We start from the raw sequence: 18,258 nt of genomic DNA, 5'->3' as shown, positions 1-18,258 counted from the left end.
CCAGTCCCGATCCCACTCACCCTGCCTCACCCTTCCCTCCCCACGGAAACCACGCTGGCCCAGGTTTCCCCTCCCTCTGCCTCCTGACGGCCCTGGTCAGGGTATGTGCCTCCTATTTCTCGGGGACTATGAGCAAAAACATCTTCCTTCATGACAGTCACTTCCATGCCTGCATGTCTTATCAGACTCAATAAAACCAATCAGGGGTACCCTTAAAAACACCACCCACCCCTGTATCCCTGTCCAGCATCCTGCGGGCAATGGTACCCATGCCTTCGAAGTCGCTTTTTGATTTTTGCTGCATGAAGCAGTTTAGAAACTTGCAATGCAACAGTCGCCTTCCCCTGGGAAGGCAGCCAGTTCTTTGGTGCGACCAAGGGAAATATGGGCATCAGACCAATGCTCCTGCCCCAAGCATGACAATCATTCTCTGCAACCACCGACAGCAGGTGTGTCCCCAGCACCCACACTACCTCCCACCTGCTCGATCTTGTCCCTGCTTCTCATCTTGCTCACCGATTCACAATCTCCCATTTTGGCTTCCAATTCCTACCTTTGGCTTGGGCACCAAGTTCAGACACAGCTTTCCAGCTCTGACCCTCAGCACTGTGTCTGGCACAGGCCTCAAGGTCCACACCCCCAATGCTGGGCACCAGGTTCTCGGCCTCCCAGCCCAGCCCAGCCCAGCCCATGGGTCCCACACCAGCTGGACCAACCCATCCACACACAGGTGGCAGTCAGCAGGTGTCTATGACTGCTCCCAGGAGGGGGTTTTGCAGCAAGGGGCAAGTTTTCAGCCCCAGTGAATAAGAGGGCTGGTCTCAGCCTCTTGGGGTGTCAACCCTTGGCTTTCACTTGACAATGGTGGTGAAGGAAACCGGACAGTAGGATTCTGGCTACCCACAGGTAAGAGGATGGCACTCACCGTCACTGGCACTGAGGTACTCAGGGTTTGAAGAAGCATATAGCGGTCCCAGCGGCCCATCCGGCTGCCTGGAAAAGGAAAAGGGAGGCATTCCGGCTGAGGTTCCCCAGGCCTTCGAGGTCTCCGCAGGCCTCCCCAGTGCAGGCAGCAACCACAGCAGCACCAGCGCCCCAGTGCTGTTCTGGGGCCATCTGGTCCCAGCTCATGAGAAACAACTGCTAAATTTGGGGGAACTTGCAAGCCAGTTTTTAAATAAACCATCATTCAAAAATAAGTTAGATAGGCTTATAATTAAATAAGTTCCATTAAAAGCAAAGATGACGCCATTCGAAACTCACCACTTCCTCACTAGCACACTACCCCTCACTACCATCAGCGCTCTGAAGGGCTGCATTGCCTCGCTGCTCACGGCGCTGTACGCACTTGGCAGCGAGGCCACATGTCGGGGCCACTGCACGTCCCTCCCAGCTCTGCACCCAGGGCGTCATGTCTGAGCTCAAAACTGATCACGGTGGGAGTATTCACACCACGGAAATGGGCAAACACTACAAACTAAGACTGGATCTCTTGTTCTGTTGTTTGTCTGGGTTTGACAGAGTGACAGAAAAAATATTAATAATGTAGAATAAACTTAAACATGTCATCTGTAGCCATGATGTTGGAAATGGCATGAAACACTGGGCAAATATCAAGTATTCAGGGATCACTACACAGCTGATTCTGCAAAGCCGCTCCTGTGATGGATAAACATGTACGTCTCGTTTCATTTCTGGCCCACTCTTCAACACAAAACCAACACTTGTCTATCAGCAACCAGAGGCTGGCTACAGACACAAAGGTTCAGGGGGAAAATCGATGGAAGCACTTGGAGAGGAAAATCACAACAAAGTGGATGGCATATTGCCTTACGATCTCAGCTGGAAAGTGTATGCTACTTAGATGCAGCTGTATCTACATCTATGTATCTTTCTAGGCCTAATATTTCTGCAGAGCCAGTTGTTAACCATCCACCGCCGCACTGACCTCTTTCTCAGGAATAGGTAAATACTCCCAATCACGACACTGAAGAGGAAGACAAAGATGAGGGGGCCGATGATAATTTTTGCAATATCTGGTGAGGGGACTACTGAAATACAAAAAGAAAACACATGTTTTGTATCAAAATGTGTTCATATCACAAGCCACATCTACAAATATAAAGGTGTGGAGCTTTTCTCCCACCTTTTGTCCCTGAGGTTCTCTGCTGGTCTCCTAGAACCTATTTCCCAGCAGTCCTGAAACACCACTTGGCTCCTTGGGGCTGGGCAGCGGGCTCAGAGGTCAGTTTTCTGGAAGCACACCCTGACCCCCACTTCACTGCCTGCTGCCAGCCCTCTCTTCCCACCCAGGGCCAGCCACCCGGTGAGGCGCCCGGTGAGGTGAGGCAACCCAGCCATGCCACCAGGACGCCACCCACAGCCCCACACTCAGAAGGGCTGTGCTTTGAGTTTAATAGTCCACAGTCACTATCTTGAAAGTCCTAATTTTAAAACAAGGGCCCTGCATTTTCATTTTGTTCTGAGCCCTGCGAATTAAACAGCCTGCCTTGATTTGGAACAGCAGCTCTGATAGATGACAAATCCACCAAGAAGTGCCCTGTGTGAGCTGGAAGGTCCTGCCCCTCCCCACTGGACGGCTGGCCCATGAACCTTGGAAGAACGCCACGCAAAATAAGTGCACGTCCCCCAAAGAACCTGTTTGACTACGTAGCTGAAGAAACATTACACGGCCTTTATTTTTTAAATTCACGTACAAGGCTAAGTTGTCTGAGATTGTTAACATGCTCATGTCTCCAAACTCTTCCAAGCCAAGGAAGAAAATGGGTTTGGAAAAAGCAGAGAAGGAATCTGGTCCTCTGGGCCTTTTAATAATAGCAGTTTACTCAATACTCACTAAGAGCCAGGCTCTGTTTAAAGTGCTTTGTGTGGCAATCTTATTTAACTGTCCCATAAGCCAAGGCAGAAGGTACTCCGACTAATGCCAGTTGGCAGGGAAGGGAGAGGTCCTGCCCACAGTCCCAGAACCAACCCACAGAACAGCATGCGTCCGACCCCGGCCGTCGGAGCGAGCTCCGACCAATGCCTCACGTTGCCTCTGGGGGCCAGCTCTAGCCTGAGATGTCTTATCCTCCTGTAGCTCCCCAGCGGAGAGCAAACCGTCAGAGCCGCCTCCAGAGGCCTCTGGCCAGCTGAAGGTCTCCACAAATGTTTAGTGATCAAATGTGACTTGGGAAATGGAAAGCGTGTAGTCATGTGCAGCTGTGTGTTTGGATGTTTAAATGTCGCTCCTCCCTTCCCTTTTTCCTAAAGAGCAGGAAACCTGGAGGCGACCAAGTGGTTAGGACTCAGTACGATGCGCCCCCATCTCTGCTTCCCAGACCCTACTGTCCTGCTCGCTCCTCAGCTTCCAGTGGCAGCCAAAACTATACTGATGGAAGGGAGGTCCCCTGGGTGCAAAATCCAAAAGAAAGCAGCTCTTGCTCTCGGTCAAGCTAGGGCAGGGGCAGCCCCTGACGGACAGCACCTCCTTCAGTTCACCATGGTGCCTTGCTTCCCTCATTGTTATATGATCAAGAATATCTTTAAGAGTGTAGTTGACCTTTGAGCAACACGGGTTTGAACTGCATGCATCCTCTTATACGTAGATTGTTTTCAATAAATATACAGTACTGTAAATGTATTTTCTCAATATTTTTTCCTAACTTACTTTATTGTGAGAATACAGTATATAATACATAGAAGATACAAAATGTGTTTGCCGACTGTTTATGTTATGGGTAGGACTTCCTGTCCACGGCAGACTACTAGTTGAGTTTTTGAGGAGTTGAAAGTTACACAGGGATTTCTGATGGTGCTGGAGGGTCTGTGCCCCTTGTCTGGTGTTGTGTAAGTGCCGCTGGTCCTCTGAAGTGTGACATTGAACTCCCCAGTCTTCTGGCTATTGTGAGTGAAACTGTGATGGATTTCCTTGAACATGTATCTTTTTAAAACACGTCTGACTTTTTCCTTAGAATACATTTCTAGAACAAGAGTTGTTGGCTCAAATAGTAGATCTCTGATAAGATTTCTAATGCACATTATTTAAGTGCATTAAATCTACATTTTAGCAGTGACCAACCATAAGAAAAAAAAATCCCATGTGCCTGAACTCTTGGACAGCACTAAGCATTGTAATTACAAAAAAGAAACCAACAAAAACTTTGCCAGTGTGATATGCTGAAAATTACAACTTGTTCTAATCCGCATTTTTCTTTTTTAGTGTGGTTTTATGTGAGGTTGGACATTTTTCCTTATGTTTTCTATTTATTTTTACATGGGCTTTCTACATTCTTTGCTTACTTTCAATGTTAGGACATTTACCTTTTACTCATATAATAGGTAAGTGACCCTTGAACGACACAGCAGCTGGTGCTCCAACCCCCTCCACAGCTGAAAATCTGCATTTAACTTTTGACTCCCCCAAAACTCAACTGCTAATAGCCTATACTTTGTGTGTTCTACGTATCATATACTGTATTCTTACAATACAGTGAGCTAAAAAAAAGAAAACGTTAATAAGAAAATCACGAGGAGGAGAAAACACATTGCTCTATTTTTTTAAAGATCTGAGTGTACACAGACCTGTGCACTTCAGGAGTCAGCTGTACCTTCCGTGTTCAGGGTGTTAACTTTTTGTCCATGTGTTATAAACACTTTTCCCACTCTGAGAGTATTTTCCTTTGAATTTCACCCATGGTGTCCCTGCTTCTTAGAGAGACTCCAAATCTTGGACACTCTGAGTAATAGGAGTGTCTTTGTTATTGATGAGCCTCTTGGAAGAAACCTGAGTTCATGCCAGGAGGTGAGGCAACTCAGGATGGGGCTGGTCGCCAGAAGAGCAAGCATGTGATTGGGGGGCTGGGGCTGGGGGGATTTCCAGCCAACCTGACCTCCAGAGAGGGGAGCAGGGCTCAAGATTTAGTTCAGTCATGTGGCCAATGATTCGATCAACCACACCTAGGTAGTAAAACCCCGATAAAAACTCTTGATGGCAAAGCTGAGAGGATGAGCACATCTACGTGTCAAGAGGGTGCCACGAGGGATCTTCGTCAATGGGCAGAGAATGGCAGCCCTGTGTCCAGAGGTCTCCTGGCCCTTGTCCCGTGTGTCTCTTCACTGTAGTGGTCCTGACTTACCTCCTTTAAAGTAAAACGGTCTTTGTGATTATAGCACTTTCTTAAGTTCTGTGGGCCATTCTAGCAAATGATCTAACAGAAATGACATAAGAGAAAGGGTCATGGGAATCCCCAAATTTGTGGCCAGTTGGACAGAAGTGCAGTTGGCCTGGAAAACCCCCAAACTTGCACCTGGCATCTCGGTTAGAGTGGTCTCATTGGCAGCTGCGCTCTTGCCCTGGTGGGTTCTGTGGTGACCCCAGTGGGCAGCATCCAAAGCATGGCGCAGGACACCCAGCTGGGGTCAAAACTCTCATCCTGGGCCTGACCCTGAGCAGAGCTACCCTGGTAAGAATCACCCCCACTTTGCACACTCCCGTTGGGCCAGGTCTCCGGCATCCAGCCAGCCAAGCAGAAGCCACGCCTCACCCCTCCCCACCAAACCCCTGCTCCTCCCCCTGGTCTGAGCCTTCCCTCCATCCAAGCTGTCCGTCTGTTTCTCATCCCACAGTCTCAGCTCTGGCCACATGCCAGACTAAATGTCCTCTTTCGCCCTGGCTTGTACATTTTTCAGGTCTCGGCCAGCTGGACACCGGCTCCAGGAAGCACTCCCTGACCAGCTCTGCCTTCCCCACCTCTCTCCACCCTGCTGTGCAGTGTGTCCAGCTGGCCCAGGGGCAGTACTTACGGTGTGAACATTAAGAGCATCCTCCGTGGGAGGACATGGCCCATCTAATATCAGAGATTCAAAGGGGCTGATGTGCTTATCAGTCTGGTCCCCTTCCAGGCCACATGACCTCCATGATGTCATCAAAACCTCCCTTCACTTCCAGAGGTGGTCCTACTATTACCCCCATAGACAGATGAGGAAGTACAAGCTCAGAGCGGGCAAGCACCTCACCCCAGTCACACAGCAGCCACTGGTGTAGCCAGAGGTCAAGTCCAGAGCCAGCAGGCCTCCCTTCCAACCTCCCCCCACTATTCTCTGAAATGTGCTGTCGTTCCCAGCAGCAAGCACAGACCCAGCTCGTCCAAGCTGCCATGCAGACTCACCATAGTCCGTCACGTAAAAATAGGTGGTTTCCGTCCAGGAGCCGTTGCCCGCCAGGGAGGTGGCTCGTATTCGCACGCTGTAATTCCCCGGCAGCAGCCCACGCAGCCTGCAGCCCCGCTCCAGGGCAAAATTCCTGCGGGAGACGCACTGGTGCAGCTCCTGGAAGACAGGAGGGGAGGGGTGGGGGCCGTGCTTCCTGCACTTGCGTATGCGGCCTGGGTGAGACTGTCACAGACAGGGTCTGCTCAGAAATGACGCACAGGGAGTTCTCACGGTCAGTGACAGCCCACCTTCCTTGACCAGAGCTGGCCATCTGGCCTGGGTCACCTCACTGAACCCTCGCAGCCCTGCGGCTTAGTCTCCCCTCAGAGGTGAGGAAAGTAAGGCTCCAGACAGAGACGGCGAACTTCTGTTGTAAAGGGCCAGGCAGTAAATATTTTCAGCTTCGAGGGGACAGGTGGTCATCGTCACCAACTCAACCTTGCCGTCAAAAGCAGCAAAAACAGTCAGAAACCAACCCCCAATTTGTAACATCTGTAAACAAACAGGCATGGCCATGTGTCCGTGGGCACGGTGGGGGCGGAGTGCTGAACTCCACGTCATTGACCTGCACCTTCAATGCTCCTCTTCTTCCCATGGTCCCCCAACCACGTCGAGAAGCGAAAGCAGTTCTGAGCCCGTGGGCTCTGCACGAACTCGGCCACACGTGCAGCTGAGGTAGTGAAATGATACTTGGTAGGGCCAGCCCTTCAGCCCCGAACTGTCTGCCTCCAAAACTTCTTGCAACCACTGAGGGATATTTCCACCCAGCCTCCAGGAAGTCCCAGAAGGGCAGGAAAGAAGGGACCCACACCACCTAAATCACATATTGGGCCTTTACCTTATACCTGCTGGCCTCTACCTCATTAGAACCAAATGGATACATGGGCTTTAATGTCTTAAGAATAAATTGAAACTCCCCTCCTACCCTCCCTCCCTTCCCTTTCTTCTACTGCCACTTAAAACACTGGGGACCTGCCTACAGGTCTGAAAAGAGAAGATAAGCACGCACACCCCAGTGACAGACACATGTACAGAGGTAAACCCAGAGCTTATCAGGAAAGATGTGATGCGCTCAGGGCCGAACTGTGAGAACTTTCTAACACGACTTCAGACTCCTAGTGCAGGCAGAGAACCGGCCTGGAAAGTCTCAGGGGCAGAGAAGGAAACGTAAAGACTCCCGTGTTCATCATGTGACAAGAGCAGCCAGAAAACAGAGCAGGCTGCGAGCTCCGCTCCAAAGGTTCTTCCAAGAAGGATGAGTCATCAAGCAGAAAGGGACAAATAAGCAAATATAGAAACGAAAGGCAGCAGCTCTCCAGGACAAAGGGGACACCCCCCCAACCTCAGTCACTCACCCAGTGCCTAGGGTGTGGATGAGAAGGGAGCATGATGGAAGGAACTAGAACAGGGGTGTCAAAGCCATTTTTACTGAGGGCCACATCAGCTTCACTGTTGTCTATAAAGGGCCGAATGTAACTTCAACTCCTTAATAGTTAAGGAATAGTTACATTTATACAGTCCTAAAATTACATTCAGTCCTTTGAAGGCAACTGCGAGGGTGATGTGGCCCCTGGTGAAAACAAGTTTACACCCCTGAACTAGAACCTGACACAGCTTTCCCCACAGACACCAAAAGGCTTTTGTAAAAGCTGGCAAGAATTGTGTGCCCTGGTTGGTATGGCTCAGTGGATTGAGTGCCAGCCTGCAAACCAAAGGGTCATGGGTTCGATTCCCAGTCAGGGCACATGTCTGGGTTGCAGGCCAGGTCCCCAGTAGGGGGCGCACAATGACCTGCACATATACTGCCTATTAAAAAAAACCACCTCAGGACCAAAGATCCACACAGACTGAAAGTGGAGGGTTGAAAAAATATATATTCCAAGCAAATGGACAGGAAAAAAAAAGCCGGGGTAGCAATACTCATATCAGACAAAACAGACTTCAAAACAAAGGCCATAAAAAGAGACACAGAGGACACTTCATAATACTAAAGGGAATAATCCACCAAAAAGACATAAACATCATAAATGTATAGGTACCCAAGACTGGAGCACCCAAATATATTAAGAAAATTTTGTAGGACTTCAAGAAAGATATAGACAGCAACATACTTATAATAGGGGGCTTTAACACCCCACTGTCAACAATGGAAAGATTTTCCAAACAAAAACATCAACAAGGATATAAAGCTCTGAACCACACCCTAGAACAAATGGACCTAACTGATACATATTGAGCCTTTCATCCCAAAGAAGCAAAATACACATTCTTTTCAAATGCACATGAAACATTTTCAAAGACAGACCACAGGATTGGACGCAAAACAAGCCTCAACAAATTCAAGAAAACTGAAATCACATCAAGCATTTTCCTGGACCACAAGGGCTTGAAATTAGACACCAACCTCAAGTCTAAAACTCAAAAACATTCAAATTGATGTAGACTGAACAGTATAATATTAAGTGATCAATGGGTTAATAATGAGATCAAGGAAAAATAAAAAAATTTCTGGAAACAAATGGAAATGAACACACAACAGTCCGAAATCTGTAAGGCACAGCGAGGCAGTCTCATTATCTCAATCAGTACACTACAGCGTCTCCCCTGCCCGTGCTACGTGTTTGCACGATGCCTGCCACACGGCAGGTACTCCGTAGTGTTCAATGAATGGGTGCAAATGAAAAGATGTAAGTGAATGAGTGAGTGACGTATCCAGACAATTAGTTAATGGTAGTTCTCTTTACTGTTGATCAGGCCTCTCTAATAACACTGTCAGATAAAAATGGCTTCTTTTCAACAAAGGCAACATTCAATAAACAAACTTAAGTTGTGCCTTATGACAGGGGAGTGCACAGCATTACAAGTCTACCTTAAAAAGATAGAAATATTTCAAATAAACAACCTAACCCTACAGCTACAAGAACTGGAAGAACAACAACAAACCAAGCCCAGAGCGAGTAGAAGGAAGGAAATAATATCAGTGCAGAATTAAACAACAGAGAAACTAAAAGAACAATTCAAAGGATCAATAAATCCAGGAGCTGGTTCTTTGAAAAGATGAAACAGATCGACAAGCCTTTATCCAGACTCATCAAGAAAAAAGAGAAGACCCAAATAAACAAGATCAGAAACAAAAGAGGAAAAATTACAACTGATACAACAGAAATACAAAGTACTGTAAGAAATCACCACAAACCACTATATGCCAAGAAATCTGAAAACCTGGATGAAATGGACAACTCCTAGAAATATAATCTTCCAAAACTGAACCAAGAAGAAGTAGAAAGCCTGAAGACTGATAAAAGCTAGTAAATTTGAAGCAATAATTTAAAAAAAACTCCTGGCACACCAAAGCCCTGAGCCAGATGGCTTCATAGGACAATTTTACATTTAAGAAAGAGTGAACCCCAATCCTTCTCAAACTACTCCAAAAAATCCAAAAAGAGGGAAGACTCCCAAACTCTTTTTATGAGGCCAGTATCTTCCTAATCCCCAAACCAGATAAAGACACAACAAAGAAAGAAAGCTTCAGGCCAATATCGCTGATGAACATAAATGTAAAAATCCTCACTTGAAAAATAAGTAAATAAAATTAAAAAATAAAAAATAAAAATAAAATCCTCAACAAACTATCAGCAAACCACATCCAGCAATACATTAGAAAGATCATACACCACGATCAAGTAGGATTCATTCCAGGGATGCAAGAATGGCACAATATTCACAAATCAATAAATGTGATATGTCACATAAACAAAAGGAAAGACAAATCACATGATCACATCAAGAGATGCAGAAAAAGCATTCGATAAAGTATAGCACCTATTTTTGAAAAAAACACTCAGAAAAGTGGAAGTTAGAGGGAGCATTTCTTAAAATAGTAAAGGTCATATATAAGAATCCTACAGCCAAAGTCATACTCAATGGGCAAAAACTAAAAGCTTTCACACTAAGATCAGGAACAAGACAAGGTTGTCCACTTGCACCACTGCTATTCAACATAATATTGGAAGTTCTAGCCACAGCAATCAGACGAGAAGAAGAAATAAAAGGCATCCAAATTGGAAAGGAGGAAGCAAAACTGTCATTGCTTGCAGATGACATGATAGTGTACATAGAAAACCCTGTAGACTCCACCAAAGGCTTCTCAACCTAATAAGTGAATTTGACTAAACAATGGAATGCAAAGTCAATATCCAGATATCAAAAGCATTTTTGTATACTAACAACAAAATATCAGAAACAAAAATTAGGGGAAAAGTCCCATTTGCTAGAGAAACAAGAAAAATAAAGTACCTACGAATAAACCTAACCAAGGATGGAAAAGACCTGTACTCAGAAAACTACACAACAATGAATAAAGAAACTAAGGAAGACACAAACAAATGAAAGCATTTACCATGTTCATGGATTGGAAGAATTAATATCATCAAAATGTCCATTCTACCCAATGCAACTTATAGATTCAACACAATTCCTATTAAAATACCAATGACATATTTTACAGATATAGAGCAAACATTTCAAAAATTTATATGGAACTATAAACAACCCCGAATAGCCACAGCAACTTTGAGAAAGAAGAACAAAGCAGGAGGGATCACAATACCTGATATCAAACTATATTACAAGGCCACTGTTATCAAAACAGCCTGTTTCTGGCATGAGAACAGACACATAGATCAGTGAAACAGAAGAGAGAGCCCAGAAATAAACCCTTGTCACTATGGTCAATTAATAATTGACAAAGGGGGCAGGAACATAAAATGGAATAAAAATAGCATCTTCAACAAATGGTGTTGGGAGATCTGGACAGCTACATGCAAAAAAATGAAACTTGATCACCAACTTACAACATTCGCAAAAATAAACTCAAGATGAATAAAAGACTGAAATGTAAGTTGTGACACCATAAGCATCCTAGAGGAGAACATTGGCAGGAAAATCTCAGATATTCCACACAGCAACATTTTCATTGACATGTCCCCTAGAGCAAAGGATATACAGGAAGGAATAAACAAATGGGACTACATCAAATAAAAAGTTTCTGCACGACTAAAGAAAACATTGGCAAAATTAAAAGGGAAACATCCATGTGGGAAAATATATTTGCCAATGATACCTCACACAAAGGTTCGATTTCCAAAATATATAAAGAATTCATGCAACTCCAGACCAGGAAGACAAATAATCCAGTTTAAAAAAGGGCAAAGGACCTTAACACACACTTCTCCAAGGAGGACATACAGAGGGCCCAGAGACATATGAAAGAAGGCTCAGCATCATTAGCCATCAGAGAGATGCAAATTAAAACCACAATGAGATACCACTATACACCAGTCGGAATGGCCATCATATAGAAATCAACAAACAACAAGTGCTGGCGAGGCTGTGGAGAAAATGGAACCCTAGTGCACTGTTAGTGGGAATGCAGACTGGTGCAACCCCTGTGGAAAACTGTAAGGAATTTCCTCAAAAAACTAAAAATGGAACTGCCTTTTGACCCAGCAATTCCACTGCTGGGATTATACTAAGAATCCTGAATCACCAATTCTGAAGAACCTATGCACCTGAATATTCATAGCAGCATTATTTACAATAGCCAAGTGCCCATCACTAAATGAATGAATCAAAAAACTGTGGTACATTTACACAATGGAATTCTACACAGCAGAAAACTCCTACCATTTGCAGCAGCATGGATGGAACTGGAGAGCATTATGCTAAGTGAAATAAGCCAGGTAGTGAAAGACAAATGCTAGATAATCTCACCTATTAGTGGAACCAAATTAACAAAACAAACGTGCGAACAAAATAGAAGCAGAGACACTGAAATAAAGAACAAATTGACAGTGACCAGAGGGGCTGGGAAAGGAGGACAACTGGTGAAAGAAGGGGAAGGGTCAAGGAACCTGTGTGTATAAAGGAGGCATGGATAAAGACCACGGGGTGGGAGGGAACTGAATGTGGAAATGGGGGAGTGTAGTGCAGGGAAGAATAATGGGGGGGGGGGAAATGAGGACAGCTATAACTGAACATCAGTTAATTTTTAAATATACTAAAAAAAGAAATATAAAATGGTGCAGCTGCTTCGGGAGAGAGCTTAGCATTTCCTTTAAAGTTAAACGTTGAGTTACCATATGACCCAGGGATTCCACTCCTAGGTATGCACCCAAGAGAGCTGGGAACATGTGCCCACACAGAAACTTGTACACAAATGTTCATGGCAGCGTTAGTTCTATTAGCCAAAAGATGGAAATAACAAAAATGTCCATTAATGGATGCATGGAAAAACACAACATCGTCTATTCATACATGGAATAGTCTTCAGTCATAAAAAGAAAAAAGTGCCACAGGAACAAATATAAAGGACACATGGACAAAAACTAGGGGTGGTGGAAATGGGAGGGAGGTGGGAAGGGCTGGGTGGGTGGGCTGGGATGGGAGTAAAAGACAGAAAACTGTACTTGAACTACAATTAAAATAAAATTTAAAAAATAATTTTAAAAAGGAAACACACACACATACACACAAGAAAAAAGTACTGATACAGCTACAATACAGATGAGCTTTGAAACGATTATACTAATGAAAGAAGGCAGTGACAGAAGGCCACATATACACGATCCATTCACATGACCTGTTCGGAACAGGCCAATCCACAGAGACAGAGAGTGGAGAAGTCATGGCCAGAAAGTGAAGACAGAGAAGGCCAAGAACAAGAAGACTAGGGGGTGATGCCTAAGGTAGAATATGAGGTTTATTTGGGGGGGTGATAAAAATATTAGAAGTGAACTGTGGTGACGGTTCCACAATTCTGTAAATGCACTAAAACCACTGAATTGTACATGTTAAATGGGTGTATTTTACAGCATGTCAATGTATCTCAATAACGCTGTTACGAAAAAACCATCATGCTTGAGGCCATCAGCAGTACAGCACTACCTGGCCATGGGACTGGTGCCTGAATGTCCCCTGGCCTCAAGCTGGGACAAAGGACACTCTCTTCTGGCAGTATTGATGCTGAGAGGATACGAGGCTTGGAACAACAGAAACCAGAGAAGGACAATCAGGAGCTGCTCAGCTCACTGCAAGAATCCTTAGGATGCAACTGATCCAAAGGAATTCTGGATCCAGCCATGCCTGAACTCCTTAAATTGTTCAGTTATGGGAGTTAATAAGCTTCCATTGTGCCATAAGTTAGTCTGATGAGGGCAGGAGGGTTTCTGAAGTGCTGGTGGAATATGAGGATCTAAAGCCCAGAGCCTGTAATCTCAACCTTTACATTATACAGAACAAAGGTCTTCCCAAACACCCTTGTAAAATGCTGTACATTCAGCCCTGGCCAGTGTGGCTCAGTTAGTTACAGCGTTGTCCCATGGACCAAAAGGTCGAGAGCTCAATTTCAGGTCAGGGCACGTCTGGGTTGTGGATTCGGACCCAGTAGGGGCACGCACAAGAAGCAACCAGCTGACGTTTCTCTCTCACATCAATGTTTCTCACCCTCCTTCTCTCTCTCTCCTGCTGTTTCTCTCTCTGTAAAAATCAATAAACATGTCCTTAGGTGAGAATTAAAACAAATAAATAAATACCTGTGCATCCACCTGTTTTTTGGATATACCATTTTCTATGTATCCATTTCAAACAGACATACATCTTGTATGTGTGCACTTTTTGCTGCACACAGCAAAATCGGATGAAAATCTTATTAATAAAGTTTTTATCACCCCTCATTCTGAGTTACTTCCTTGGGACATATGGGATTAACATACACAAGTTAAGATACTAACAAGTCTGGCAACAACGACCCTCCATGAGTCATGCCTCTCTGTCTGCAACCCTGAGAGGCCCCTCCTGCACTGATGCTGGCTTGGCCACTGTACTCACACTGAGCACATTCTTCTTTATTTCTTTTTACAACCCTCTGCAGCCGTATAAAAACAGGCCTCAGACAAGATTCTGACCACAGGCCTGTAGTTTGATTTCAGTTTTAAATCATTGTCAAAGCTGAATATTGGGGCACCAAGAGTAGAGGTGGTTCCAGGAGAGGTTGACAGTGGGAGACCCACCTGTTCTTTCTGGCTTGGGGAAGCCATACTGTGCCCACCTGGTTACAGGACACTAAAGGTCCAAGAAATCAGGCAGTTTCAAATGCTGGCAAACTATGGCCCATAAGCTACATGTGGCCCACTGCTTGCTTTTGTAAATAAAGTTTTACTGGGACTTCTGACCAAGATGGAGGAGTAAGTAGATACACTTTGCCTCCTCCTCTCACAAGCAAAAGAAGGACAACAACAAATTTAAAAACAAAAAACAACCACGACTGCCAGAAAATTGAACTGTATGGAAGTCCAACAACCAAGGAGTTAAAGAAAAAACATTCACCTGGACTGCTAGGAAGGGCGGAGATGGGCAGCCAAGGCAGTGGCTGGATGACCAGGTAAGCGAGGTAGCAGCTGGAGGACTGGGCAGTCCTACATTTGTGTGCAGATAAACTGGGAGGAACAACTGGGGAGCCATGCAGACCACAAAACCCAGGGTTCCAGCACCAGGCAAATAAAGTCTCAAAACCTCTGACTGTAAAATCCTTTGGGGGTTGCAGCAGTGGGAGAAACTCCCAGCCTCACAGGAGAGTTTGTTGGAGAGACCCACTGGATCCTAGAATTTACACAAGCCCACCCCCTAAGAATCAGCATCAGAAGGGTCCAATTTGCTTGTGGGTAGCAGGAGAAGTGACTGAAATTGGGCCCAGAACCAAGCAAGTGGCATTATTCCCTCTCTGACCCCTCCCCCACAGACAGTACCACAAAGCAGCAACATGGGTTGCCCTGCCCTGGTGAATACCTAAGGCTCCGCCCCTTAGAATGTAACAGGCACACTGAGACAAAAAAATATGGCCAAAATGAAAGAAGAGATTGAAGCTCCAAAAATAGAACTAAGTGATAAAGAAATAGTTAACCTATCAGAGTCGAAAACACTAGTAGTCAGGATGCTCACAGAAATGGCTGAGTATGGTTGCAAAATACAAGAAGAAGTAAAGACTATGAAAAGTGAAATAAAGAAAAATATACAAGGAACCAACAGGGAAAAAAACAGGACTCAAATCAACAATTTTGGAGCACAAGGAAGAAATAAACATTCAACCAGAGCAGAATGAAGAAACAAGGATTCAAAAAACTGAGCAGAAGCTTAAGAACCTCCAGGACAACTTGAAACACTGCAACACCTGAATCACGGGGGTTCCAGAAGGAGAAGAGGAAGAGCAAGAAACTGAAAACTTATTTGAACAAATAATGGAGAACTTCCCCAATCCGGCAAAGAAAATAGACTTCCAGGAAATCCAGGAAGCTCAGAGAGTCCCAAAGAAGTTGGACCCAAGGAAACACACACAAGGCACATCATCATTACATTACCCAAGATTAAAGATGAGAAGAGAATCTTAAAAGCAGTAAGAGGAAAAGAGAGTTATCTACAAAGGCGTTTCCATAAGACTATCAACTGATTTCTCAAAAGAAACCTTGCAGGCAAGAAGGGACTGGAAAGAAGCATTCAAAGTCATGAAAGGCAAGGGCCTACATCCAAGATTGCTCTGTCCAGCAAAGCTATCATTTAGAATGGGAGGGCAGATCAAGTATTTCCCAGATAAGGTCAAGTTAAAGGAGTTGATCATCACCAAGCCCTTATTACGTGAAATGTTAAAGGGACTTATCTAAGAAAAAGAAGATGATAAAAAATATGAACAGTAAAATGACAACAAACTCACAACTATTAACTACTGAACCTAAAAACAAACCAAAACAAACTAAGCAAACAACTACAACAGGAACAGAATCACAGAAATGGAGATCACATGGAAGGTTATCAGTGGGGAGGGGGAAGAGGTAGAATGGGGGAAAAGGTACAGGGAATAAGAAGCATAAATAGTAGGTACAAAATAGACAGGGGGAAGTCAAGAATAGTACAGGAGATGGAGAAGCCAAAGAACTTATATGTACAACCCATGGACATCAACTGAGGAGGGTGGGGAATGCTGGTGGGAGGAGGGGTGCAGGGCAGAGGGAAATAAAGGGGAGGAAAAAAAGGGACAATTATAATAGCATAATCAATAAAATATATTTAAAAATAAAGTTTTATTGGTACATGCCACACCCATTCATTTACACATCATCTATATGGTGACTTTTACGCTATGATGGCAGAGTTGAGTATCTGCAACAGAGACTGGCCACAAAGCCAAACATATTTACTAGCTGGCCCTTTACTGCTGCCAACCCTTGGATAGACTCGGGTTTGTACCCTGACTCTATTCGTATGGCTTGGGACACAGCTTAAATTCTAGAAGTCTCAATACAAAGCTCACCGAGTTATTCTGAGCATTTACTGCACTCCCATCAGATCCAAGGGGCATATCGTCTTCACATTTTGACATTTCTAGAATTGGAACACATCTTAGAGGTAACACCACCTCACAGTTAGAGGTGGCAGTATCTTTTTTTGTTTTTTAGTGGTCCATAAAAATAACTCGGCCTCTAATCACTTCTCAGATGTGATTAAATACAATAAATGAGATACCGTATGTAAAGACCTCAGCGTGTGCATGGCACACAGTGAGCCCTCGGGGTGGCTTGGCTGCTTTCTGTTCTTAGACCCCCTGTCATGCACATCTTGGCACTCACCCCTCACCCTGCACAATGTCTGGTAGGAAAGACAGGCACCCAACAAAAGTCACTTATTATGGTTTTTAGTTATGTATTTCCAGACTCAGATAACCCTCTAAATTGAGATAAGTCTGCTGTCATGCCAGAAGGACAAATGCAGGCAGCCATCATTCAACTTGTTGGGCAGACCTGAAAAGCAACATGAGAAACTACTGAACAGAGTCTGTGGACTGGCATTTCTGCCCCACCTCCCTGGAAAGTTACGTATCAAGGCTTTCAGTCCTAACAGGGAAGTATCTAACAAGAGAAGCGTTTGGGCGAGAATTTAAGGAAAGGGAGGAGGTACCAACGGCAACCTTGCAGGCCCATGCCCAGGTGTCAAGAGTCTTACCTCATCGCCATATCGCCGGTAACTCACTTCATAAAGCACAATCAGACCGTTGGGCTGCTTGGGCTCCTGCCACATCAAATGGACGCCATTGCTCTCAATTTCATGGGTCACGGGGCCAACAATGTCATCTGCCTTGGCTGTAAGGTGAGTGGTTGTTAGGGGCAGGGACTTGACCTTGGATTAAATCCCGTCTCCACCACATACCAACTGTTGAGCTTGAGTTGGTTACATAATCTCCTATATCCCATTTCCCTTGTTGGAGAAAGAACACATGAGACTCACCTCACAGGACTGTTCACATACCTATGTCTGTCTTACGTCCCACTAGTTCTGTGTTTTTGGAGAACCCACTACATGTATGTATTTTTTATTTTTTCTTATGGCTTGTGTGCATTTTTTCATGTTTATATGCCAGCTCTGTATGGCCAATGTAACTAGAAATAAAATAGGCAACATGGATGGACCTTGAGAGCATTATGCCATGTGAAATAGGTCACACAGAGAGATAAACACTGTGTGATCTCACACACAGAATCCGGAAAAGCTGAACGAAGAGCACACTGCTGACTCCGAGGGGCTGGGTGGTGGGAAAACAGGGAGATGGTGGTCAAGCGTAAAACTCCCAGTTGTGAGATTAATAATGTACAGCACAGTGATTATAGTTAGCGGTACTGTATTGTGTACTGAGAGTGTAGAACTTAAATGTTCTCACCACAAACACACACATACACACACACACACACACAACTGGTAACAGTGTGATCTGACGGGGGTGTCCACTGCCATCATGGTGGCAGACACAGTTCAATCAGAGCGCACGTGTGAGGGAGTCGATCAGCACATTGCGCACTGTGTTAGAGGACTTACATGACGTTATATGTCAACTGTACCTCAGTGAGATTGGGGAAGACTAACAGTAAAGGACAAATAATAAAGGCAAATAAGTTAAGGAGGGGAGAGGGCTTCTGCTTGGTCTGTGTGGGTGCCCAGCCCTGT

The 18,258-nt window shown here is 44.9% G+C and overlaps 1 protein-coding gene across 2 annotated transcripts in view; it reads right to left on the bottom strand.

The window, feature by feature from the left end:
- Window positions 1-18,258, bottom strand: part of INSR (insulin receptor) — a 157,272-nt gene that overhangs the window by 19,197 nt on the left and 119,817 nt on the right. For both annotated transcript variants that reach the window (XM_037139999.2, XM_037140000.2), the window contains 4 exons: window positions 17,263-17,399; window positions 6,171-6,330; window positions 1,949-2,051; window positions 926-993 (listed from right to left, as the gene is read on the bottom strand). In XM_037139999.2, the coding sequence (XP_036995894.2) occupies window positions 926-993; window positions 1,949-2,051; window positions 6,171-6,330; window positions 17,263-17,399 (468 nt within the window). The remainder of the gene's footprint in view (window positions 1-925; window positions 994-1,948; window positions 2,052-6,170; window positions 6,331-17,262; window positions 17,400-18,258) is intronic.

Source organism: Artibeus jamaicensis, unplaced genomic scaffold, assembly GCF_021234435.1.
Source record: "Artibeus jamaicensis isolate MK-2021 breed Jamaican fruit bat unplaced genomic scaffold, CSHL_Jam_final scaffold_286, whole genome shotgun sequence".
NCBI lineage: Eukaryota > Metazoa > Chordata > Mammalia > Chiroptera > Phyllostomidae > Artibeus > Artibeus jamaicensis.
Note: the sequence above shows the minus strand (reverse complement) of the source record. Positions and strands in the feature narration are given on the sequence as shown.